Below are 24,941 nucleotides of genomic sequence, written 5' to 3'. Positions count from 1 at the left end.
AGCTCAGACAGTCAGAACACATGTGGCACCGAGCCTCACTTAGTCTTACTATGGGCAAACGCAGCCCAGTTGATACTCTTCCACAGCCTCTCGGCCCCCAGCCTGGCCCCGTTTGCAAAAGGGGTATTAGGGAGAAGACTGGCACCTTTAGGAGTTCAGTAGAAATGCAGTGCTTCCCTAGAGCTATAGAAACCCAAACCTAACTTGCATTCTCCAGGCTAGTTTAACCTTGAAGAAGCTTAGCATGCTCCCAGATGAATGGGTTACTCAGCACCAGTGGAAGCTACACGGGACAGGCCATGGAGACAGATACCACGGCAGTGGATCTCAAAGTATGACTGCAACGCCAGCAGCAGCAGCATCACATGGTAACTTGTTAGAAAAGTATTTCCAGGCCCCGCTCCAAACCTAAGGTCATGATTTGATTCGATTTAAACAACTGCTTGGTGCAATTCAGACAAATGGTCTTGTGCACATGGCAAAAAGAAGAAAAAAAAAGTGCTTTCCTTCTGAGACCTGGCCAACAGAAGGAAGCATCACACCTCCCCACCTCCTTGTCCTTGCTAGCATTGGAGGACAGAAGCCATGTTGGATGGTATACTGGCCAGTCCCAGCTAGCACCCAGCTATTGCTTGCAAGTTTTATTTTGAGCCCATTCCCAAATTCTGCCATTGCAGAATTGTGGCTGCCTGTCTTTTAACTTTTTGCTTACAAATGAAAAGTGCCAGCTATCTAGATGATGGCATTATTTGTCTGCACTGTTCTTTTAATCAACACAATTGATTGCCGTAAACTGCAGCCACTGCATTCCCATATGCCCCAGGACTAGCAGGCTTTCAGAGGTATAGCTGTCCACCCAGAGCCAGGGCAACCACAGTGACATCTCTTACTGCTGAAGAAATCCTAAGCTCCTCTTGGTTAACAAGAGACTGGCCATCCCCACAAACACAAACTGTACCTACCCTGTAGGTGGGTGAGGGCAACATACCGCTGACTGCAATGGAGAGGCTGCCAAAGGCAAAAAATAGTCAGGGGATTGCACCATTGTACCTTTTCAGCTAGGAATCAGCAGGTGTGCCCTGGATGTGAGCTCCCCGCTGAGCCCTGAGGGAGGGGTGGGAGAGCCATGGCCAGGCTGGATGAGAGAGGTTAAGCCTTTGACAGCAATAATATTTCCATTGTCATTTGACATTTAGTAATACATCTGCCATGTTTCATTAGTGTTTTTATCACCCTGTACTGTAAATTATACAAAATAAGAGTTACCTTAAAATATTCCATCAGTGATCTGGAGTATTTCATAGCATGGTCCTTCTTCAGTTTAAACATCCTCAAGTAAAGAAGTGATAAACATCGGTAGCTGCAGTGATAAGGAAAAGATTGTTAATGCTAGTGCCTAGGGAAACCAATGAACAAATGCTGATTCGGATGTTGCAGATTCTCACCTATGGTTAGACGGAGCAACATAAGCCAATAAAGAATATTTTTAAGAAAGAAGAGGGAAGCATTAAAACCCCATTTTGATAAGGGTATAACTTAGGAGAGTAAATGTTTAGTCAGTGACTGAAACAATCCGTTAGCTTTTAACAGTTCAACGGAAAATAAGAACGCTGATCTGAGGAAAGCAGCTTAAGTTGATCTGGAGTTTTCAAATCATTCTGTGGTATTTCAACTGTTTCCTTGGGGTCTCCATGGGATGCAAGGACTCACCATAATACTGCCAGCTTTTTGTCCCCATCCGAAGCCAAGGGGCTCGCAAAGTTCTTCAGCCTCATTGCATACCTTTGGAGAGAAAGGAAAAATGTAAGTGGAATCTGGGCGACCCTTCAGACATCACCCAAAGTAGATGGCATTCTGATAGCCGGAGTGTGTTAGCATGGGGCAGGAGGACTGACCGGTGCTCTCCTGAAAACATACACAAAATGATGGTCGAAACAGCACAACTGGACTGATGTAACATCCAGAACTGAGCTCTGGGGGCTGGGGATATAGCTCGGTGGCACGAGTGCATGCCCTGGAAGCACAAGGCTCTGAGTTCAATCCCCTGTACTGCAAAAAACAAACAAACAAACAAACAAACAAACAAAAAAACCCAAACAGAACTGAGCTCTGGAGAAGTCCGCGAAATCATAAGCCCACGCGGCAGAACAGTGCTGTGCAATAACTGTGAGCTTGCGTGTGTATAAATGCTGGCAAAATAGCATTTCTAGAACATTCTAGCTAAAGAACATCATTGGTTTGCAAGGAAAGATGGACAAAAATCTAGGTCTCTGCTTAATTTATGACAGATGATACAAATAAGAAACGACAGTGTTTTGCATGGGCACAGGGAGACCTTCGTCACACAGTTAAAACGTCTTCTCTAATGGCTCAGGTTTTGAGTATATTCTTAAAGAAAGTTTTTTTTTTCCTTAATTTAAGGGAAGGTCGATTTCACAGCATTTTGAGGCCTGAGCACCCTTAATTTATGGTCCTTGTATATTTTGTCTTTCCATTCTCTTTAATTGTTACTGTTCCACGCTGGGGTGATAAAAGGTTGAGTACTTCTCATTTTTTTCTTCTACCCAAGCACATTCCACTCTGGGCATTTAGGCTCTTGAAAATCAATTCATTGCATAAAATCATTGTCTGAGCTTTAATGCAATTTCACAGGTCCTTGTGGTAGAATAAGTAATGGAGTTCAGTGTGGCAGAAGGAAGTTTCAAGCGCGTGAGCAGGGAGCCTGCACTACTTGTCATTTCTGAGAAGGCACCAGAGAGCCTGCAGGCTGCCACCCTTGCCTGCTCAGCGGCTTCCTTTTCACTGGGGACCCTAGGCTGAAGCTCCGAGATTTTGGACCTCCTCAGCCTTCTGTCTGTTCTGTCTTTGGGTTCCTGCTCTAGTTCTGTTGCCTGGATATTTTCCAACAAAGGACTTGCACACGTCACGCAGGTCCCTATTGTTGTTTCAATATTAAGCAAAGAGATTTTTATTATGTAATAAATCTGACTTTTCTTGACAGCTAGATCACTGAAATGTCAAGCCACTGCGATACCCCACTTGTTTTTGCAAATACATTTCCATTGCCGATGCCCAGGGCTCAGAGCAACTATAATTACTTGAATGAAAAAAATGGGGCTTTCTCTCCATAGCCAGTATACTGTCGGGAAGAGAGTAATAAAAATCTCTTCAACATAATCTTGCACTACTAAAAACGATGTTCATATAACAGTCACCCTCTAATTGCAACCACATTTGAAGTGACTTGATAGTGGAGTTTCAATTGCTTAAATGGACCAGAAGACCTACTTGCCTAAACTCGTTTTAGTCCCAACGGAAAATTCTCTCATTTAAAAAACATCCACATATGCAACTTACAGAAAATATAAAAATAAAAAATGTAGATAAGTCACAGAAATGAGCCCAGGAGAAACTGAGAAAATCTGAAAAAATAAATACAAGTGGTGAAATGGGAACAGTCTACGAATTGTGTCAGTGTCAGCACCCTGGTGGTGAAGTGGGCGAAGGGTGAACAGTACTTCTCTGTTCGTTTCTCCAACTGCACATAATTACCTCGAAATAAAATTTAAATATATTGATTTAAAAATGAATTCCAATAACTCTACTGACTTTGATCAGGTTGCACTGAAATATATATCCATGGTGAGCAAAATATCATATAATGAAATAATACATTATCCTTAGAAAAAAGAAATTTTTGGAAACAAGGTCAAAGAAGTGTTTTCTAATGGAAATAAATATTACTTAGTGACTTACATCACACTTTGGCCACACAATGAAATTTGGTATTTTGCTTTTTATATTTTTGCAACCATGTATTTTCTTGTAAAAGAAATTAATAGAAAAAATGTATGCATAAAGAGAAAAATTGTACGCCCAGAATCTTACCTCCCCGTTACAGCTGATTTTGTTTCCCTTCCAGTTTGATCCAGCTATGTATGACCTTTTCATGGTCACAATTGTCCTGTGCATATAATTCTGCAGCTTGAGCTTTATTTTTCTCACTGCTGGAGATGGAACTCAGGGTCTCCCACATGGCAGATAAGTGCTCTAATTCTAAGACACACTCCCAGCCTTGATTTTACTTTAAATCATTTTATAAAAATTTTCATGTGCTGCTTGGTCCGTCTACCATTATTTTATTGCAATGGCTGCAGAGTATTGTTGAACATTTTATGATGTAATTAGTTACTCTTCTATTATTGATTTGCTTCTAATTGTATATATATATATGTATATGTAATTGTATGTATGTGTGTATATGTACGTGTATATGTGTATATACGCCGAAGCCAACAACAAACAGATAACTTGCTGTGCTGTTACAATTATCTTCCTCAGTAGAGAAAGTTCAGATGCCTAGAAGCTGAAGGACTAGATCTAAAGACATAAATGTTGGCTTGTATGGCTTTTCCTATACGGCACCAAATGGCTCTCATTCTCCAGTGATCAGTTTCTACTCCTGACTGCATTATAGGAGAGACATAGTTCATCATGATTCATTTTCTTTTTTCTGCTACTGTTAGGTATGAACATAGTTATATTTTCTTGTTAACTTAATATGTCTTCTTTCAATTTGAATGACTAGAGAGCATAAATTATCACCATCTTTGCTCATTAATGTTCTCCCTCAATTTTTGAATCATTATAATTTTTTTTTGTTGTTTTTTTTCCGGTACCAGGAATCGAACTCATGACCTTGCACTTGCCAGGCAGGCGCTGTGCCGCTGAGCTAAATCCCCAGCCCCCAAATCATTATAATTTTTGACCAGAATGTTCAGCTTATGTAACTTTAAAAACTGCAGGTAGACACTAAGGAATTAAATTCCCCTCGAAAGCTACTGAATTGTGGAGTAATGGATCTCACAGTGCATGAACTAAATGAAGGGAAATCCTTTACACCCCTCTGGTGCCTACGTTCGGGAGCAGCTCAAACAGAAAGCTGGATTTTCCTTACCTTTGTGTTTCTAACTATACTTCCCATTCTAAGCAAGCAGAGTTGGTTTTTGCAATGGCTCTTTTCTTTTCCTCTTTTGGAATACCTCACTGGGAAAACGTGCACATGAAATCTGTCCAATATTTGGGGGAAGGCTTAGGTACAAGTGTACTCAGATTTGTAACAGTTTACGTGGATAGAAGAAGCACAAGCACATGAACCAAGCCTGGCATTATTGGGTGATGGAGAGAGAGGGAAGCGGGACAGAAGGGTCTGTCAGGCAAAGAGCTGCTCACTCGATTAAAAGGGGTAACTAGTCCATTCTGCGAATGAGGGCACTTCTCTAGTATTTGGGGATGGATTAACTCCTTTTACTAATATTTGGGAATCGCTTGAAAATACCAGAGTGGATATTTCTTCTTCTCCTATCCCATCTTCATCTGCTTCTAGGACATTTTATTTTGCTTCCCATAAATTCTACTCCACCAAGACCGACAGGCCAGAAAATTTCATTTAAAATGTAAATGGAAGCAATAATGTGTGCAATTAATATACCCTTTTCTATTTTCGCCCTGTCTTCTCTACCCTACCCCTGCCACTGCCTTGTGTGCTTTTCTTATTCCAGATGCAGAGAAAATCTGCTTTACACCTGCGGCCTTCTATACTAACTTTGAGTTGGAGTAGTACCCCCTCCCTTTTTAATAACCAAGATTGAAATTCTTAGAAAACACAGCTTGTAATAGAAATCCTGAGAGCACCACTTTGTTTTGAATTATAAAACTGTACCTTTGAAAAGACAAGTCGATCCAAAGAGTGAGATGATGATTCTTTACTTCTACCTGCAATTTCCATTTTAATTTTATGAATACCACAAATTATAAGACCCATGTTATAACCTCTGAAGGGGATAATTTATAAAAGCAGTGTCCATCAATTATAAATTTTTTGTGACATTAATAAAATGGTGAGAATTAATTATGATGGCTTCGGAAGAAGATGCCTGGGATATATCATTAATATGTGGAAATGATATTTAAAAAAAAAACACAGCTTCTAATTCTGGCTGAAATGAGCTCAGAAAAAAATGACTGCACAAAGACTATTCACCTGAGGAGCTCCACAGTCTCAGAGTACATGGTGTACGGGGACTTGGCTTCCAGAGGGTCACGTTCCATGGCGTTGCCACATTCGGTGAAGGAGAGAGCCGCATCAGCATAATTCACAGCTTTGCCAAACTTCTCGAACTAAAACAGGAAAATCACTTGTCAACATGACACTCTCTTCTTTCTTTCATATAAACACATGATTTGCAACTGGAGGTAATTTTATCCCCTTCCCCTGGGGAACATTTAGCAATATCTGGAAACACTTTGGGTTGTCACCACTGGGGACACGGAGCGCCAATGGGGCAGATGCCAGAGATGCTGCTAAACGTTCTGCAAAGGAGAATTAGCTGGCTGAGATACCAAGAGTGTCCAGGCTGAGAAACCCTGATAAGCAGAGAGGACAAGGTATGAATTGCTTGTGATGAGGAAGGAACTAGATTAGGGTTCTATTATCATGACACTGAGGCTGGCTGGGCAGACGAAACTCAGCTGAGGTATCCTATGTGGTTGGTGGTATTATTGTCGCTGTTAGCGTCATCATTTTGCTAAACCAGAAGCCAAATCAACACTGTGACTAGTTTATAATCCTAAACTTATTAAGCTACAGTGTCCTTTACACAGTGCTGGTGACTAAATTCTGCTTTTTGGAAGCCTTATGGGCAACGGACACGTCCAGTCTCTGTGAGCGCGTCGACCCCAGCCCCGAGAGGAGAGTAACAGGTTGATGCTATCGTCATGAAAAATGTGAAGCTGCAGGATGGCTGTTGACAATAACTGCATCACTTTCATTGTAAATGATGGGTTAATAGTGTGTCAAAAAGTCAAAAAAATATAGCACTACTAAATATTTTAGTTTAGTAAAATTTTATCACAAAAGGTTTTAGCCCTGATAATGGTCATGATTAAACTGACTTAGACATACTGATTTCTTTTTCATGTGTAATGAATATTATATTTGACACTTTTATAGTGAGTATTTTATAACAGGATTTAATATTTTTGATTTTTGATAGCTGGGTATAAGATTTTCACTAATACCGTATTTTATTTAAAAGAACCAATATAATACAGATTTAGCTATTTTAATTTTCTTGTACACCTTTTATCAAAATATTTTCTATACAACTGTGAAAGTTTCAATTTTCAAAATGCAAAGAAGCTGTCTCTGAGAAAGGATTAAGTACAACTATAAAATGATTAGTTGCCAGTCTTACAGAATCTCTCTTTGTAAGTGACTCTCTTTACAATAAATGTTCTTTAGTTTTCATGTACTGAAGGAATTCTATGGTTTCCTTTCTTCAGCTACTGTGGAAAAGTACTGGCTTCAAACAAATTCAACACTGTTTTACAAAAATCTCCTTATGTGTATGTAAACTACCTCCTTTCTCTCTTGTCCTACAAGGTTATTTTCCTCCGGCTCTGTGGTTTTCCCATTTGGGAATTAATTTTTACATCCTGATTTTTGAAAGTCACTTTTCATTCACAAATGCATAGCTGGAAGAACTCCGACAGATCTTGCAGCACCAAGCTGGGTGTGGTGGTACACTCCTATAATTCCAGCACTCTGAGATGGTGAGGCAGGAAGATCATCCATTCAAGCCCAGCATGGGCAATTGAACAACTGGACAAGACCCTCCCTCAAAATTTAAAAAAAAGGTCTGGGGCAGTAGGTTGGTGTGAAGGCTCTGGATTCAATCTCACAAACACACACACACACACACACACACACACACACACACACACACACACGATCATTTTCTCCAAAAGGATAACAAACTGAAGTCAGAGGAAAAAAATGCCATAGCCATAGTGCAGATTCATGAGCTGATCGTGTCTCCAGGCCTCTGTTAGTTTTCCTATCTATAAAATGAGGGGCTTGAACCACAAAGGTGCTTCCAGTGTTATTACAGATGTAAGATGAGCAAAAATAGCATTCCTCTAAGTGTGCCCCAACCCTTTTTTATCATTGTCATGAACCCCAAAAGAGTTTTTTTATATTCCCCCAATGAAGTTTTTGTGGTACTACAGACTGAACCCAGGGCCTTCATACTAAGCTACATCCCTAGCTCTATCTATTAGTTAATTAATGGTGATGCAGGGTCTCAGGCTTCCAGGCTGGACTCAAATTTGTGTTCCTTCTGTCTCATTCTCCTAAGGGCTGTGATTACAAGTATGGACAACCATGCCTGACTTCCCTCAGTGAAATTTGAATACCAAATATATATTTAGTATATCCTTATATATGGCACCCCTTTGAATATCTTAGGTCATTGTAATATTGAAGCTTTTTAAGTCTTTATTAAGAATGAATTTTTGTCATGGGAGATCTCCCCAGTTGAGAGTGCATCCTCTAAATAGACTACACTGAAAGTGATTTAGAGATACATATTTAAACAGAACCTGGAAGGTAGTGTTATTAATTCTTTTTTTGTGAGGAACGGGTCCTGGTCATGGAACCCAGGGCATTGTACATGCCAGACAAACACTCTGCCACTGAACTGCACCCCAAGTTTTTCATGCTTTTTTATTTTTATTTCGGGACATGGTCCTACCAAGTTGCCCAGGCTGATCTCAAACAGAATCTTTCTGCCTCAGTCTCCCATGTAGCTGAGACTACAGATGTGCAACACTGTGCCTGGCATTATATTAATTCTTAATCATCTGCATGTACCCCTGTGCCTCTCATTTTATCTGTTCTCCAAATGTCTCACCTACGTGGTCTCATGCACACATCCCAGCCTTCAGCTCATGTAACAGCCTACAAAGGAACATCGATGTGCCCTTGTGCCCAATTTTGATAGAGGGCAGGTTCTTGAGCACTTCTGAAATACTGTGAAGTTGAGGACATATGGAGAAAGCTTTAGGTCTTTCAGCCAGCAGCACTGCCACCTTTGAAATCTCTTGCCACCTATACAGTGATCACAAGCATCATCTGTCTGGTATCTCCACTGGAGCCAGCCTTTTGCCTGCTTTGTCACTTTTGTCACAGAAGTCACAGAAAACTGCTTCCAGGGGACAACTCACAGCACAGAAAGTTAGCTGTAGACAGTAGCTAGGCACTTTGGACCACGAGGGAAAATGGCAGGAAGGAAGGAAGGAGCGGATGTAAGGGCCATGGGCTGTTGATGTTGGCTGCACACTAATTGTAGGTACAGGCTGCCATGATATTGCACCCAGGCCTTCCCAGTGATGAACATGGCTCAGTCTTCGCTAGACACGGTGCAGTGATGTAGGATGTTATTTTTCTCACAGGGAGTTGAGTTGATCCTTCTACTTGATCTTGGGTGAGAAGCCTGATTCGGGGGCCTTCTCTAGGACAGTCATTATCAAATGACTGCTTTTGGGAATCACTTAGACAACTCCAATTTTGGAACTTTCTAGTCCCAGAAATTCAGATTGCATTGGTCTGGGGTAAATAGAGCCTAAGTTTCCCAAGTGATTACACCATATGAGTGAGACCCACCATTAAGCGGATCAGTTAAGTCAAACAGTTTGGTATATCGAGTTAAGCACTAGACTAAGTAGCTAAGATGCATTGGAAATCTAGATAGTAGTGTTGTATTTCTCTGCTGAGGTCACAGCTTGGCTGTGGTCCTTGCTCTGGGAACACATAATCAAATTCAGCAAGAGGCTGAGCTCTTCTGCAGTTTGGAGTTTTCCAAAGCCAGGTTTTGAAACCAGTTAGCCAGCTCGCAACGCCTTACACTCCCCACACAGTTCTGGTTTATTGGGCCCAACTGGAGTGCCTCTCTTCCCCAGAGTATTCCAAATGTCATTTCAAATTCACTTTAAATATAATGATGATGAGCTTCTGAAGTTGGGGAAAAGGAAAAGAGTGGGGAACAAGAATGATGGGGGAACCCAGCTCAGATAAATGTAGGGATTATTGTGCTGAGGAATCAAGCAGTTCTAATATCCCTGTGTCAGAGTGCCGACGCATTGAAAAGCAGGTTTGGGCTATGCTGCTGAAAGTTGGTAAAGTGTCTTCCTGTTTTCTTTCAAAGCATAATACTCAGTAAGAACAAAGCAATGAGAGGAAGGAAACCTACCAGTGCATCAGCCTTGTGCTTCAGCTTCTTAGCCTCTTGCATGTAATAATCAGCGTTGTGAACCCTAAGCAAACAAAACAAGCTCTTTCACAAACCAATGGCTCATCTTTTTATCAAGAGACTAAACAGTCACAAACATTACTTGCTATACATCCATTCCTGTACAGCGCCTTGGAAAAGGTAGACAAATGCTGTCATTCGTTTCATAAACCAACCTTGAAATAATATTGTAAATGAAACCTGAAGTGCCTAATGGCCCATTAGGAAAAATAACCATATCCTCCAACCCTAATCATTACACCTATCAAGTCGGTCACACAAAACCTAGCTCTAAATCTATGCATATCTGAGGACACGGTTGAGAGAGGACCAAAAACAAAAAAACAAAAAAACAAAAAAAACCTACGAAAGGAAGCACTTGCCTTTGGAAACAGTAACAAAGTTTCATGATTAAAATGGGCCAAGGCCATTTCTCAGTGAGGACAGAGGTGTCTATGTGGAGGGGGAACTTATTTTTAAGGCTCTAGGACAGAATGCTAAGGTCTTATGTGGGGTGACACACACATGACACTTGAAAAGCCAGACTATCCACACTCCCGCCCCCAATCACCACTTTCAAACTGTGTTTGTGATAATGCGGGGACAACATACGAGTCATCAAAAGTGAGCTTGGGTCTCCGGACATTAGTGCTGCTGCTGGAGAGAAGAGGCAGGGCTGCCCAGGACGTCATCTCCAGGTGACTGCTATCCATGAGGCCAGTAGTAATAGTAGAGGTGATGGTGGAAATAGTAGTGGTGGTAGTTGTAGTGGTGGCCGTGGCAGTAGTGGTGGCAGTAGCTGTGACAGTGGCAGTAGCAGTGACAGTGGCAGTGGCAATAGCAGCATTGCTGACAGTGATGGTGGCAGAGGCAGCCTTTTTTGGAGTGTCTCCCTCCTGAGAAAAAGGAGGATAAATAGCTTCCATCAGGTTCAGCTTTCTAGAACATCTTTTCATAAATGTTTTGATGGTCAGGCATAGCAGGAAACAAGACAAGAAAAAAGAAAACAACATACACAGTTTAACTAGATAAATATGAGACCCTGGTATATTTTCCAAATGCTGTGAATCACCAGCTTTTGTTCTATGATGACAGAGACCCAAATTAGTCAGGTGCTGTAACTACAGAGCCCCAGTGGTCTAGATAGGTAGAGAAATGGTCTAAATCCAGTGGGAAATGTGGGATGGGAGAAGGAAGACTATAGAGAGGATGAAAGATAGATAAAACAGATGGGATGTTGAAGAAGAAAATGAAGATGAAGGAGGAGAGAGAGGCAGAGGCACACATGAGGGGAGGGAGGGAGAAAGAGAGAGAGAGAGAGAGGAGACTGGCTAGAGTCTTTGACCCTAATATGATATGAGAACTAGCCCTGAAACTCTCTCTAGGGTAAGTAAAATCCTTAGGTCACTCTGAGAAAGACCAGCCTTGGTCCAACAAAATAGATAAACACCAGGACATGTATTGCAAGAATCAGTGCCTTACTGGCCTGAGATCCAAGCAGCCCTTTGGTTCATGTGAGGGCCTTAACTGGCTTGTAGTTAGGTGAATGCCATATGAGCACACCTTATTTTGAAGTCTTGGGATGCTGAGGCCTCATTTTCACCAGTTTAAAACTCAAATGGCAAAGAGACTTAAAGTGCTTTCCCTGTCACTGATGCAAAGAGGATGGGATCCAGAAGACAGTAGGTGGTAAGATTTGTTATTATGCGACAGTGTTATGGGACCACCTACCCTGTTCACACCCCACCTGGAACCTGTGCAACTATCCTGGCTATTCTGCACCTGACGCGACTTCCAGAGGCACCTCATTCTTCCTCCTCCTGCTGCTTTTCTCAGTTGGTATCTCTCTAAGATTTCTATGCCCCAAAATTCCCTCCTCAGCTCTCTTCTTTCCCGACCAGATGTGACGATCCCGGGTGTGTTGAGAGGATCTAATAATAAGCAGGTCATTCCTGAATGGAAGCTTCAATCTTACTCTCTCTTCCAAAGTTCCTGACCTCTAGTGACCACTTCTGGACAGTTCTAACAAGATGGCCCATTAACAGCTCAAATGTCTCTTTGTTCAAATTGGTAACCAAACCAGTTTGGTAACCAAACCAGTTTTCTTTCTGTTAATGGTCAGTTGGTCTTTCCTGTCAACAAGGCTGGATTTCCTCATGTCACTAAGGAGTTTCCAGTTGAATATGGCATTGTTCCACAGGGAACTGTGGTAGTCGTAGGGCTAGCGGTATTATAACAGGTGGGAAGGGCCCCTCCTCCTTGCCTTTCGTCTGAGCTGCTCTGCTTTAATTAGCTTCCTATAGTGAAGTTTTGTAAGTTACTTCATTTCAGAAAATGATGTTGCTCCTAAAACTTTTTGACAACCACTATTGTATTTCATCTTTCATTTCTTCCTCTCTGTTACCTTTATCCATGAATTACAGACTCCTATTCACTGTACCTCCCCAACCCCTCTCAACTCTGTCCCTTCCTCTTCAAGGCTTCAAAGTACAGGTCCTCATGGAATCACAACCTTCAGCTACACAAAGCCCCAAGCAAGTCACTGGCCTGCACCCAAATGCAAACTCAAGGCTGAGCTCCTGTGGTGGCACACAAGACTCTCTCTGACTTGGTTTTAGCACTGGGCCCAATCTCCAACCTGTCCCTTTCATGGACCTTGGCTTCAAACAAAGGGAATACATGCCTGCTTTCTGTACTCTCCTGACTTGGTTCATGTGGACTCCTAGATGTCAAAAAGACTGAATTACCAACCTGTCTTTCCTTCTTTCCCTCTCCTCCTCCCTCCCTTCATCAATCTCTCCCTTCTTTTTTTCTTTCCTCCCTTCCTCCCTTTCTTCTTCTGCCTTGATATCCTCCTCTCCTTCTCTCCTCCTGTCTCTCTTTCCTCTTTTTTTTTCTCTCATTCCCTTCCTACCTTGTGATACTTTACTCCATTATTTCAACTTTATTTTTAAATTCTTATACTTGTAGAATGTACATGTGACACTGATTATCTTGGTCAGCCATATCTAAGCATACAGTTCAGTAATGTTAAGTACATTCACATTGCTGTGCAGTCATTCTCCAGAACTCTTTTTCAACTAACCGAACTGAAACCCTACACTGATTAAACAACATCTTCCCTTTTCCCCTTTACCTCAGTCCTTGGCATTCACCATTGTACTTTCTGTCTCCATGAATGTGACTTCTCTAAGGAACTCGTACAAGTGAGATCCTATGGGATTTGTCCTTTGGCACCTGGCATATTCCATTTAGCATCATGCACTTAAGTTCATCCATGTTATAGCACATGGCAGGATTTTATTCTTTTAAGGCTGCATAATATTCCTTTGTAAAAATACCAACCACCAGCCAGTTTTATACTCTACCTTTTAGCCTTGCTGGTCACTTCAGGCTGGGAGCCATCTCTGATTTTGCACACTGCCCCTCCACTTCACAGCCCAGTACCCTTAGCATTTGCTGAATGCATGCACTTATGTATACCTTCATGTCTACCTTAGTCAAGGGGTTCAGATGAAAAAGTCAAATGTGATACTTCTTATGTCCATGCAAGTTGACCTTTTCAATTTGATTCTGAACCTTCTAACATGATGCAGCATTTAATTCTTACCACCTAGAATGCATTATGACAAACATGCGAGGTAGGCTCCACATCTATAAATTATTACAATGGATATGGAGAAAATATGTTAATATAAAATTTTCAACTCAAACATAGAAAGGAATCACAGTCATAAGAAACTCCTATACCAGTTCTATATCTCCATTGCTAGAGCCAGACTGGCCCAGATGAGTCGGTGTGTTTAGCCCAAGAGAGTGCCCCTGTCTGGATCCATGGCCAAGCTACGTGACAGGAACCCTGAAACACCTGAAACACCATGTCTGCCATACACATGGTGTTGATGTTGCTCCTGGAACACTGGACTAGAAATGTCAAGATACAGCCATGATCCAGGGAATTATATAAATATATCATCTATCCACACTCACCCCACCGTTGACTCAATATACAGGCCTTTATGTCTACATGGGGTAGAGAAAACTCTGGGAGCCCAAAATTGAAAACACTCTTGTACCTGGAAAAGTTGATTCATTTTATGAACCCAGAGGAGATGTTTCATGATCCTTAAAGAAAGATAAAGCCCTTTTATGAGCAAATATAATTATATTTATCATGTTTTTCCAGTAATTTTTAGCTCTTATGGAATTGGCTACAAATTCTTGTAAGCATTCTCATTGTCATAATAACATCTGTATTATTTATAACATTTAATTATTGCTACCAATATACTAGGCACTATTATTTACAACATTTAATTATTTGTGACAATATACTAGGCACTATACAGAGAGGATTCTCCAATGAGTTGCATGCCCTCCAAAAGCTTGTAGTAGAGCTCAGTTGGAGTCCAAAATATTAATTACACTCCATGTGAAAAATAGGACGGGTAACATAATTACTGTTTAGAATAGATGGTTTAATTCCCAACACTGTACCGTCAGCATCATTAAATGTGTATGGAAAATGACAACTTCATGCTAGTGTAATTCGTTTATATAGGTGATGAAATCTACTTAGAGATGAAGGTTATCTCAATCATTTCAGATGATGGAGAACACAATATGGGTGTTAGACAAGAACTTGTGGTTTAGGGTCCAAAATGTTGGTTATAGACTTATGAGAACTTTTATTATTTATTTGCCTTTTATATCATCTTTTTAAAAGACTAGATGCATATGGATGCCACATCTGTGTATGATTTTGGAGGGGTTTTTTTGGAGGTAGTGTTTTCAACAGTTCATGTGCCTATACTTGAGGCAAAGGAAAAGACTTTGTACGTGGGTATAAAAAATGGTACAAATTTCCAATTATCTCTGCTAACTGAGCAGCAGTGCAGAAAATCCAGTGGACTACACTGTCCTTTAGCTGAGTTTAGAACCATAACTGTGCGATTTTAGCAACATGTCCTCTTTTTAAATTCAATCCAATTTAATCACTGTTTTGGAAAACAATTCGCATTTGCCAAGCTAAGAAGTAGAAAGAATGCAACTTAGAATTTCTGCACCAGTTCAGTGATCTTGGGAAATATCCATCCATCCACTTGTTTATGCACTCACTGAATGATCTCCACCTACCATGTGCCATAGACTGTGGTCAGTGTTATGGAAGTGTCTTCCCCACCCCAAGATATGAAGAGACTGGACCAAAGGACACCCAAGTCCCTGCATTTCTGCATGTACCATTTGTTTGGGAAAACAAGGTGGAGAATTAATCTGGAATGAAACAAATTTATGCTGAGAAGGAATAATCAAGCTTTGAAATAAGAGTAATGGATAGTTTGAGTGTTTGAGTACACAACCACACCCACATCTGTGTGTTCTCTGTGGTTTTTCTTCCCTTCCTGCTTGCAACATTTGCTCTGGTCAAGTCAGGTTAGCTGAGTGGGTTTAACTTGTTTCTATCTGACAATTATAATCTTTCTTCAAAGACACTTACATTTACGGATATCCCTTTGAAAGTAGCACAGAATTTGCCTTCGCTTCTCTTAGGTTTAGTAGAGGTGACCTGTCCAGTCATGGAGATGTTTTTGTCTTGACTGAAGGGTCCATTATTGCCACTGACATTTCTGCGACGTGGAGGGTCCTCTGGCAGGGGTGAAAGTGGAGGAGGAAACAATTTTTCTTCTTTTCTTCTATTTGCTCTCCTGGATGAATTATTTCTGTGGAAACAAAAAGTATAGGGCACCAGAAAGAGTTATCTTGCTTTATTCTGATTTTCCCCATACTGCTAGGGCTTTTTGCTGCAATTCTACTTTAATTAATGATCATTTTTCTATGGTAAATGATATATAAAATGCATGTAGACATAGATATCTATACAGATATCTCTCTTCATATACATAGATAGGCACACATATGTATTGAGAACTAAACAACTGTCATTGAAGCAGAACTCCATGACAACTGTAAATGCCTAAAAGAACATGCTGCAGTATAACATTTGTCACCGATAGAAATTAGATTACTGTTAATTAGATTTAAGGAAAATACAATACAGACTTTCATCCCATCATTTTTAGGATAGTTTCTACTTATTTTGCTACAGGACTTAACTGAACAATCATGCAGTAAATGTATAATATATAATAAGTGGAAGGATAGTTTCTTAAGAAATTTGATGATTATATGTTACTTAGAAATAAATTATACAGGAAATAATATTGTGACATTGCAATTGCATATCCAAAATGTTCCGCCTTATCACCAAAGCATAATGAACACCTGACCTTAAACTGTTTTATTGAAGTACTGATGTACTCCACTTCACAAAAGTCCATTTAAGAAAGATTCTTTGGTCATATTGACATGAGATATCTAGAGTCCTAAAAGTACTCCCATGCTTTCAAGCTGATTTATCTGCCCATTAAATGGGCACCATCAAAAAGACTGAGACTTCAAATAAAACAGAACAACTAAAATCTTATGCTAACTGCTTAACATGGTAATTGGGTCATGGATTTTCATTTTAGTTACTGTCTTAGACTAATCAATGAAGATTACTTGAATTTTAATCTTTTCTTAGACAACTAATATTGCACTGCACAGCCATTTACTTTTCATGATTATTGACTACAATTTTCAATAGCAAATTAAGTCAACAAGAATTTATGTTTTCCTCTTGGTCAATTTCAGTCAGTGTCTAGAAATATAGATTTGCTGTATCTCTAAGCTACAAATCAAAGATGAACAAGCATTCAAATGGTCTGATTTCTCGAAATAGAAGTCAGTGCAGTCCCCTTCTTCCACTTCTGCTATGTTGCACAAATTTGCCCACTGTAATAATATGTGTCATCTTCCTCATCTTTTGTAATATAAATATGGCCCTATGTTATTTTATTGTAACATAGTGAAAGTATATAAAAAATTAGGTGACTCTGTCATTACCTTAATCAATTGAAGTTGATATAAAAATGCTTGCCAATGGATTTTTAAAATTGCTCTGAAATGTAGAACCGTTATAAGATAGCACTGATGCCTGATAAACATGATGGCGACTATGTAGATTAAGATTCTTGTCCACAAGGATGCCCTATCAGCATTAGGCCACATTAAATGCAGTGATTTCAGAGGCACCTGACCTTTGGAAATTAATATATACCCATGTCAAGCCTTGCTATGGCATCTACAGGAGGTGAATGATTCTTTAGTCCTGATCGCTCTCCCGTAATCTAAGCTGGCTGAGAAGGCAGTAGGGGCTGCAAAGGGAAGGGTAGCTTCTGAGAAGCAACTGATTCACTATTGTCTACATCAATCAAAGCCTTCCCATCTGCCCCTGAACTGAGTGATGGGGACTTGCTACATTCTGTGTGGTGGGTGCCCGTGACCTCACCTTCTTTTCATCTGCCTGGAAGTGGCCTGGACCTACTGGGCCCTTTAATGCTTTCCCTGGCAAGAGGTACCCAAGGAGCAGTTTCTAGAGATAGCTCTCTTGCTCTTATGGCTTCCATCCATAGGTTTTGCACCTTTAGGTCCCTCTTTACATAGTCTAGTGATATAATGGCCTACAGTCCCTCAGAATGCCTGCTCGAGGGCCAATCCCCAGGGAGAGGAGGGGATCCTCAGAGACCTTGTCTTTTAAAAAACATTTTATTAAGTTTATTGATACAATTTAGATATGTACAGTGATCATATTCATCAAAGGGAGTTTGTACCTATTCATGATATATCCTGTTTCCTGATTTTTTTTCTTTTCATTCCCCTCCTATACCTTCAACCACTCTTCCTTTCCTCATTTACAAAGCTGTGTTTCCATTTTGTCCTTCTTTTATCCTTTTCTCCTCTTCTTTTCCCTCTTCCCCCTTCCTAGTTCCTCTTTCTTCTGAACAATTTCTTCCTATTTCACTATACCTATTTTACACTTTGGTCCATATTTACCCTTTCAGTTTCTCACACCAAACAGACAGTGCAATATTTACACATGTGTGTCTGATTTATTTCATTTAAAGAGTGTGAACTCAAGGTGCATTCATTTACCTAGGAATGTCTCTAGTTTATCCTTCTTTGTGGCTGAGTAGTACTCCATTGTATAAAAAAAAAAAAAAAACAGATCTTTTTTACCCATTCAGTGGTTGATGGGCATTTGTGCTGTTTCTAAGATTTATCTATTACAAATTGTGCTACTATAAACATAGATGTGCATATATCATTGTGATATTATGTTTTTAATTCTACCACGAAGGTATCGAGCAGGGGAATTGCTGGGTGAAATGGAACCTCTAATCCTAGTTTTCTGATGAATCACCACACTGATTTCCACAGTGGCTGCACCAGTCTACACTCCCACCTACAGTGGAGAAGGGTTCCTTTTCCCCCACAGCCCTGCCAACATTTGTTATTAGTTGATTTTTCAATAATTGCCATTCTTTTTGGAGTGAGGTGGAATCTCAGCATTGTTTTAATTTTCATCTCTCGAATGACCAGTCATAGACCTTCTTTTGGATGACAGGGTGACTTCAGTTGCCGTAGCCTGCTGTGTCATCTTTGCTGTGTTTAGAACTACTGTTTTAAAAAGTGAATGATGGGGCTGGGGATTTAGCTCAGCGGCACAGTGCCTGCCCGGCAAGTGCAAGGTCGTGAGTTCAAGTCCCGGTACCAGAAAAAAAAAAAGTGACTGTTGTCTCACAAAAAGGCCTAAAGGTTGAGCATGAAAGGTTAAAGGCACAAGGGAGCAGAAAACACTTGAGAGAAGATTCCCAAGAGCAGGCCTAGAAGACACCCGTCCTTGCTCCATTCTTCCGCATTTTCAGAGATGTGATTTTGTTGGATGAGTCTAAGAACTTGCTTCGGGCCCCTTCCTGAATAATAAAGGCTCCTAGGGAAACACTGCCTTTCTGCCTAACAGAAAAGCAGAGAGATTGTGAAACTATAGATTAAAACTACCATTGTATAAAACCAAACATGAATGGCTAGATGTTTATTTAATACTTGTTCACTTCCCTCCCATAAGACAAAAAAAGCAGCAAGTCTCTCAGTTGAGTAATCAGGAGCCTGCAGGAAAAGCAGTGTGGACTGATGGTGGTGGCAGTGCCCCATTGCTTTTGCCTTTTTCCTCTATGAATGAATGTTTCAGAGCCACGTCATAGCAGAGTTCAGACAAGCCTCACACATAGCTGCTGGTCCTCAGGGGGAGGGCAGCCCAGGGCACAAAGCCCCTCACGCTATAGTAAGGAACTAGTAGTAATTGGTTTCTTCCTACCTTCCGTCTCAAAACAACAAGGATCCAGACCCACACAAGCTGATAACTTATTTCCGACATCTCATCTGTGGCAGATTGATGCCGTATCACTGATGTTAAACAGTAATCTGTGAAATCAATTGTATAGCAGCAGTTAGCCAGATTGCCTCTGCTCTGGGCTGCTAATAGGCTCCAAAACTGGGCTTTGATGGAAGCAATCTCTAATGTTGAATGAATTTATGGCAATAATTACCCAGATGGAATGGTTCAAGTAGCTGACGTGATTGTTAGTTAAGTGATATTTATAAGACAGAAAGAACTGGGTCATGATGCTTGGTGGTAACAGAGGGTAGGACTTCTCTAGGGAAGGCTAATGCTGTTTGAGTGACGAAGGAACAAGGACGCCTCCTGCTTGACTCTGAAACCTTCCACACAGAGAAGGATGGGAGAGGAAGTGCTAGTTGGTTGGAATTTGCATATGCATCCCAGCTGGCTTTCCCAGACATAGAACTGCCCCTGGGAGAGGGCATCTCCCTGACAACTCATCTCTCTGTCCTCCCCAACCCTGTCATTCCCCTAGCCTCTGCGGACTTCGCCGTGTAGCTGCTGGCCCTCAAGCTTTGGATTAACATTAGGTAATGACATCAAAAGTGCAGCAGCTGCGTCACCAATCAACACCAAGGAGCTGCTTTAGCAGGGAAATTATTTAATCACCATCACAATGGAGCTTTGGCCAGAAGCAGGTGATCTGGTTAAAGCGATAGGTGTCACTTGACACTACCCACTTTTAACTCACTTTTTACCATTCACTTTGCATGAAAAATTCATTTTGGCTCATTTCAGCCATCAGTCTGAGTTGGCATAAAGAAATGTTGCCACAAAGCTCACAGTGACCTCAAACCTGGCAGACTGTATAGCCTGCACTCCTTCTTTGTCCTCCTCGTGTTAGAGCAGTGGCCAGGGCCAGCTGTCAGGCCTGGCTGAGATACTCCTGGTGTTTGCCTGACTTTCCTCTGAGTTCGAATACGCCAAAAAGTGTTCAGGGAGGATTTCTTAAAAGTCAGAAAGATCATCCAGGGCCGGGGCGCACTTACTCTCTAGCGCTGGGAGGCTTATGGGGTGGGGCTGGTGAGATGCAAGGAGGAAGCAAGCAGAGGGTGGCGGCCTCCTCCAGGCGCTGCTTCTTCTCCGGGATTTTCTCGGCAACTTCTGTTGGCTTTAACAAGGAAAAAAAAAAAGAAAAAGAAAAATAGACCTTGAAATACATGACACATTCAGACAAGCATGTTTCAAACATTTAAAAAAATAAGCAAGATAGTTTGCTGCACTTTTAACTTCTAGATTAGGTAAGGGCGCTAAATGTGCACCTTTGATCAGACAGAAAAGCAATCAGCCTTCTCTGGTCTAGTCCTACAGAGAGGCTGGCACTGGAGGGACTTAAACTGCGATGTGAACGTCTGATTAAAGATTGGATGGCACAGGAATCCCCTAACAAAAGTAAAGAGAATCTCTCCTTTTCAGGCACTTTCTTCATCAACACCACACAAGCATGTGATTTAGAAACTAACATTGTAACTCTAACGGTGCACATCTTCGTAAACACCACAGAGATGGGAAGTGACATGGAAAGGCTGCTTACAAGATCAACAATGCGCAGGGAGAAGAGCTAAGTGCAAGGCACATCTTTACATATGTGCATATGTTAGCGCTAAAGGTACAGTTGCACCTCTGCTTCTACTACTGCCATTGCTGACAGAGGAAGCGGTGGAGCGGCAAGGGTCCCAGGGCTGCTCCGTATTTTGTAATACTCTCACTGGGTACATTTGGTGAATGACTCAGACATCATACCCTCTGGTTTCAACATCTAAATTACAATTGAGTGAACACTGAACTCATTCTTGCAGTAGCCTTTTCAACAGATCAGTCCTGGCTATGGGTGGGCTGTTCTTCATGGAAGGATTTGAGCTATTCTGGCATACTAAGTCTCTCCAGGAAGAAATAAAAGAAATGGGAAAAAGGACTAGGAATCTCCTCTCCAGCCACTAAAGCAGCTGTTGGAAATAAGATTACCTGGATGTCACCGTTTGACAATATTATTCTAAAAAAAGTACCCAAGATCTAGAGACAAATGAGAGTGAACTTATTGGCCACTAGCTCGTCTCGGCAGACATATTTCAGAAGGAAGGGTCATTCTCATTTCTCTGTTTTGGAGGCTTGGAATTCAGTTCCAACTGCCTGCAGGCAAATTACTCCCAGGACATGCCTACTACTTAAACCAGTGATCCCATCGGACTGGGCAGAACATGTCTCTGGTACTCCAATGGGACTCCAAAGATGACTGGGTCGTGAGCAAGTGAATGTTTATGTAGAGAAATGAACAAGCTCAGAGGATGTATTGAGACATTGTGGGCACAGTTGGGGACTGCAGAGCAATAACTCCCTGATATCAGGAGCACTTTAAAGCACTGACTCCAGTGACTGGCTGTTGGTGGCGGGGGAGAGGGGGAGTGGATTTTCTTTATATTCTTTCCTACCACATGGTAATCTCTCAGGTGCCATAGTGCCACTAGCTGTTGAACTCTTCTCACTCTAGTGTTTTGTCTCTGATCACGTGTCAAATACTCCATTTCCTATGGGAAGCAACACCGAAGTCTGCAATCTATCACCACTGGCCTTCTTGAAAATGAGACTCCAGATGAAGTGAGGTAACAGCCAGCCACTGCCGCTGATCACTTGGCAAGCCACCGCACATAGCTTACCTTGTGCTTACGCTTGCCTTTCGGGGCAGGTTTTTCCACAGCTGTGGTACCAGTCTGACGTCTGGGTTTTGAGGGTGTTTCCTTGTGGTCTGGCTTGGCAGATGCTGCTTGAAGTGAGTTGTGGCCAGGTACTCTAGAAAGTAAGTCAAGGTCAATCTTCACCCAGAGGTTTTTCAGATTCTCGTGATCTCGAAGAGGGGACAGTAACTCTGTCTGCATGACAGAAATGGGCGAGAAAGATGGCTCATCATTACTGCTGGATAAGCTGTTGTTGTTGCTGCTGCTGCTGCTGCTGCTGCTGCTGCTGCTGATTAAGGTACTGAAGGTCAGGCTTGCACCACAGGTCTCCTTGGATTTTGCAGAGTTGCTTCCAGGAGCCATGCAAGGAGGCAGGACTTTGATCTGCAAGGTCTCTTCCTGATCGGTGTTGGAGTCAGATGTAGACGAATCTGTTTCAATGAATTCCCGGGACTTTGGCACAATCTTGCTAGGCCCTCTGTACTTCTTCTTCTCAGCAGCCAAGGAGATGTTAGGCCTTGGTTCTTTCCTAGGAACTGGTTTGTGGGCAGTGGCTTTGCTGCGGCTTCTTGGTGGGTCAGGAAGCTCCACACTTTCTTTTTCTTTGGGAGTGCTGCTGGTAATATTTGGTTTGGGCCAGGTAAACTCCTCAATGCTGGTGTTCTTCTCAACTTTTTTGGGTTGTTTCTTCCCAATTGTCCTTTGAGAAGCTGTCTCAACAGTCGTCAATTTATGCTTCAAAGCCTTTGTTTCTGGAGTTTTCTGGGTGGGCCGAGGACGGGCTTTCTCCCTAATGAGACTCAGGAGAGGCCTTTCTTTGGGCTCAGCCAATACCTGGCTGGGGTTTGATTTCACTTTGATCTGGACTTCCATTGGCTGGATAATTGGAGGAGGCAGAGAAATTGTCTCCATGGGCGTTTCATTTTGGCCACAAATAAATGATTTGTTCTGAGATGTCACCTTATTCAGCCATTTATCCAGCTGCCACTTGTTGGTTGAGGGTGGCTCAGGCTGCAGATTGAGAAAAAGCAGCAACAATAAATTTCACATTTGAGATGAATGTAGAAGAATTCTTCACTTGTGCAGGGACTGCTTGCTGGTAGAAGCTTTGGATATTAAGTGACCATTCGCACATGTCCAAGTACACACACACTCATGCACACATGCACTACCAACACTAATCAAATTACCTAGATAGCCAGATACAAACCAGCTGTAGTCTGCTTATTTAAACTAATTCCCACTCTTCCTCTAACAATATTCTCTACTCTGGCCAGGAAAAAAAGAATGATTCACACAGAGATGTTTCAGAAGGTAGGCAGGGGGTCCTGGGAGGAAAATCTGTTCCCAAAATTCTTTGCTGAGAATCATCACTAGACCCCTCAGCAGGAGGCAGCAGTAATGGTCTCTGATCCTGAAAAGAAATCTAAGCATGCCTCAAGTGTAATTCAAAAGGAAAGGCTTTCCATCCGCCGAAGTGCCAGTGCCTCCTATGTGATGCTCTAATTCACTGCCAACAGAACAAGCCTTTTGTATTTTTACTGGAGGATGAAAAGATTTGACTTCCAAAAACCACTGCACTTTCCTCAATGTATGGGCAATAACCGATTTATGGGGATATGAATACAGGCATTAGCGTCCACTATTAAGCCATGGAAATGATGCATACAATTCAGGTCCTGGATTCCCAACTCTGAATTGTGCCAGTCGAACTAAAAGAGCCATCATTTTTATTTGAGAGAGCTCTTCTTTTGAAAGTCATCAACTGAAGCTTATGGCACCAGCCAATAGAGGGTGACAGAATTAAAAACACATGAGTGGCTGTGGCTCCAACCTACACCCGACGGTGGCGGGTAAAAGGTGAAGATGTATCAGCTGCCATTATCGGTGGAGCAGCTTCAGAGTGAAGAAACCCAGTTCTGGTGACACACTGACCTGGGATTCGGTCCTGCTCTACTACTGTGTGTCTGAGGGGGCTTGGGAAAGTTGCTCTCAGAAACTTGTATCCTCATCTGTCAAACGCAGATCGTAACAGTGGATCATAACCCATAGGGCCATGATGAAGGTGAGATGGGAGCATGCAAGTAAAGAGCGTAGCACAGTGCCTGGTATAAGGCCTCTGCTCCGTACGTGTTTGCTGTCATTAGCAGCTGTGATACCACTCCTGCCTACTTTTATCATTCCTTCCTGGTTACTGAAAAACGCCTGTATGAAGATGACAAGGCGGGATTTGCTTGTTGTACCAGGTGCAGGCTCTGGGTATCAGAGCAGCTATCCTGAACTCAGAGGGGATGGTAGGAAGGAACGAAATAGTTTTTATTCTAAATTCCAAATTATTGTTTTGTATGTTCAGGGCTTATTCAATGTCTTCATGAATCACTCACTAAACACACTTGATAGAAATGGATATAAAAAGCATGTGAACTCTCAACTATCATTTGACCTTTAAGAAAAGGCATTCTGCTTGGGTGTTCCTTTACTATGGCAGTTTACTGCTTTCACAATTTTAATGGCAGGTAAGGGTTGGTGTGCCTAGGGGAGCAGTGGTCTTGACTAGTTTTGTTGTTTCTCTTGAACTAGAACCTGCTAGTCCAGTCATTACTGTTCGATCTCTACCCTTGAGGAAGCTTGATCGAGTCCCACAGCAAATCACATAAGAAGAAATGAAACTGCGTTAGGGTCTATGCAAATATATGCTGAAGACAAAAAAAGGGCTGTGAAATACTTGCACATTTTGTGGACATAGTTACCATGCTGAAATAGTTATGGTGCTGAAAGTGTGTGTGTATGTGTGTGTGT

General features: G+C 41.7%; 1 protein-coding gene across 1 annotated transcript in view; it reads right to left on the bottom strand.

Moving 5' to 3' along the window:
* The window catches only part of Aff2 (AF4/FMR2 family, member 2), a 484,709-nt gene that overhangs the window by 16,975 nt on the left and 442,793 nt on the right, over positions 1-24,941 (bottom strand). The window contains exons 10-17 of the mRNA XM_005406396.1: positions 22,125-23,153; positions 20,460-20,581; positions 15,628-15,850; positions 10,743-11,026; positions 10,092-10,155; positions 6,044-6,180; positions 1,711-1,782; positions 1,267-1,360 (exon numbers count right to left, since the gene is read on the bottom strand). Coding sequence (XP_005406453.1) covers positions 1,267-1,360; positions 1,711-1,782; positions 6,044-6,180; positions 10,092-10,155; positions 10,743-11,026; positions 15,628-15,850; positions 20,460-20,581; positions 22,125-23,153 — 2,025 coding nt within the window. The remainder of the gene's footprint in view (positions 1-1,266; positions 1,361-1,710; positions 1,783-6,043; positions 6,181-10,091; positions 10,156-10,742; positions 11,027-15,627; positions 15,851-20,459; positions 20,582-22,124; positions 23,154-24,941) is intronic.

Source organism: Chinchilla lanigera, unplaced genomic scaffold (assembly GCF_000276665.1).
Source record: "Chinchilla lanigera isolate Chin_1 unplaced genomic scaffold, ChiLan1.0 scaffold00097, whole genome shotgun sequence".
Lineage (NCBI taxonomy): Eukaryota > Metazoa > Chordata > Mammalia > Rodentia > Chinchillidae > Chinchilla > Chinchilla lanigera.
The sequence above is the reverse complement of the archived record's forward strand: the minus strand, read 5'-3'. Positions and strand labels throughout refer to the sequence as shown.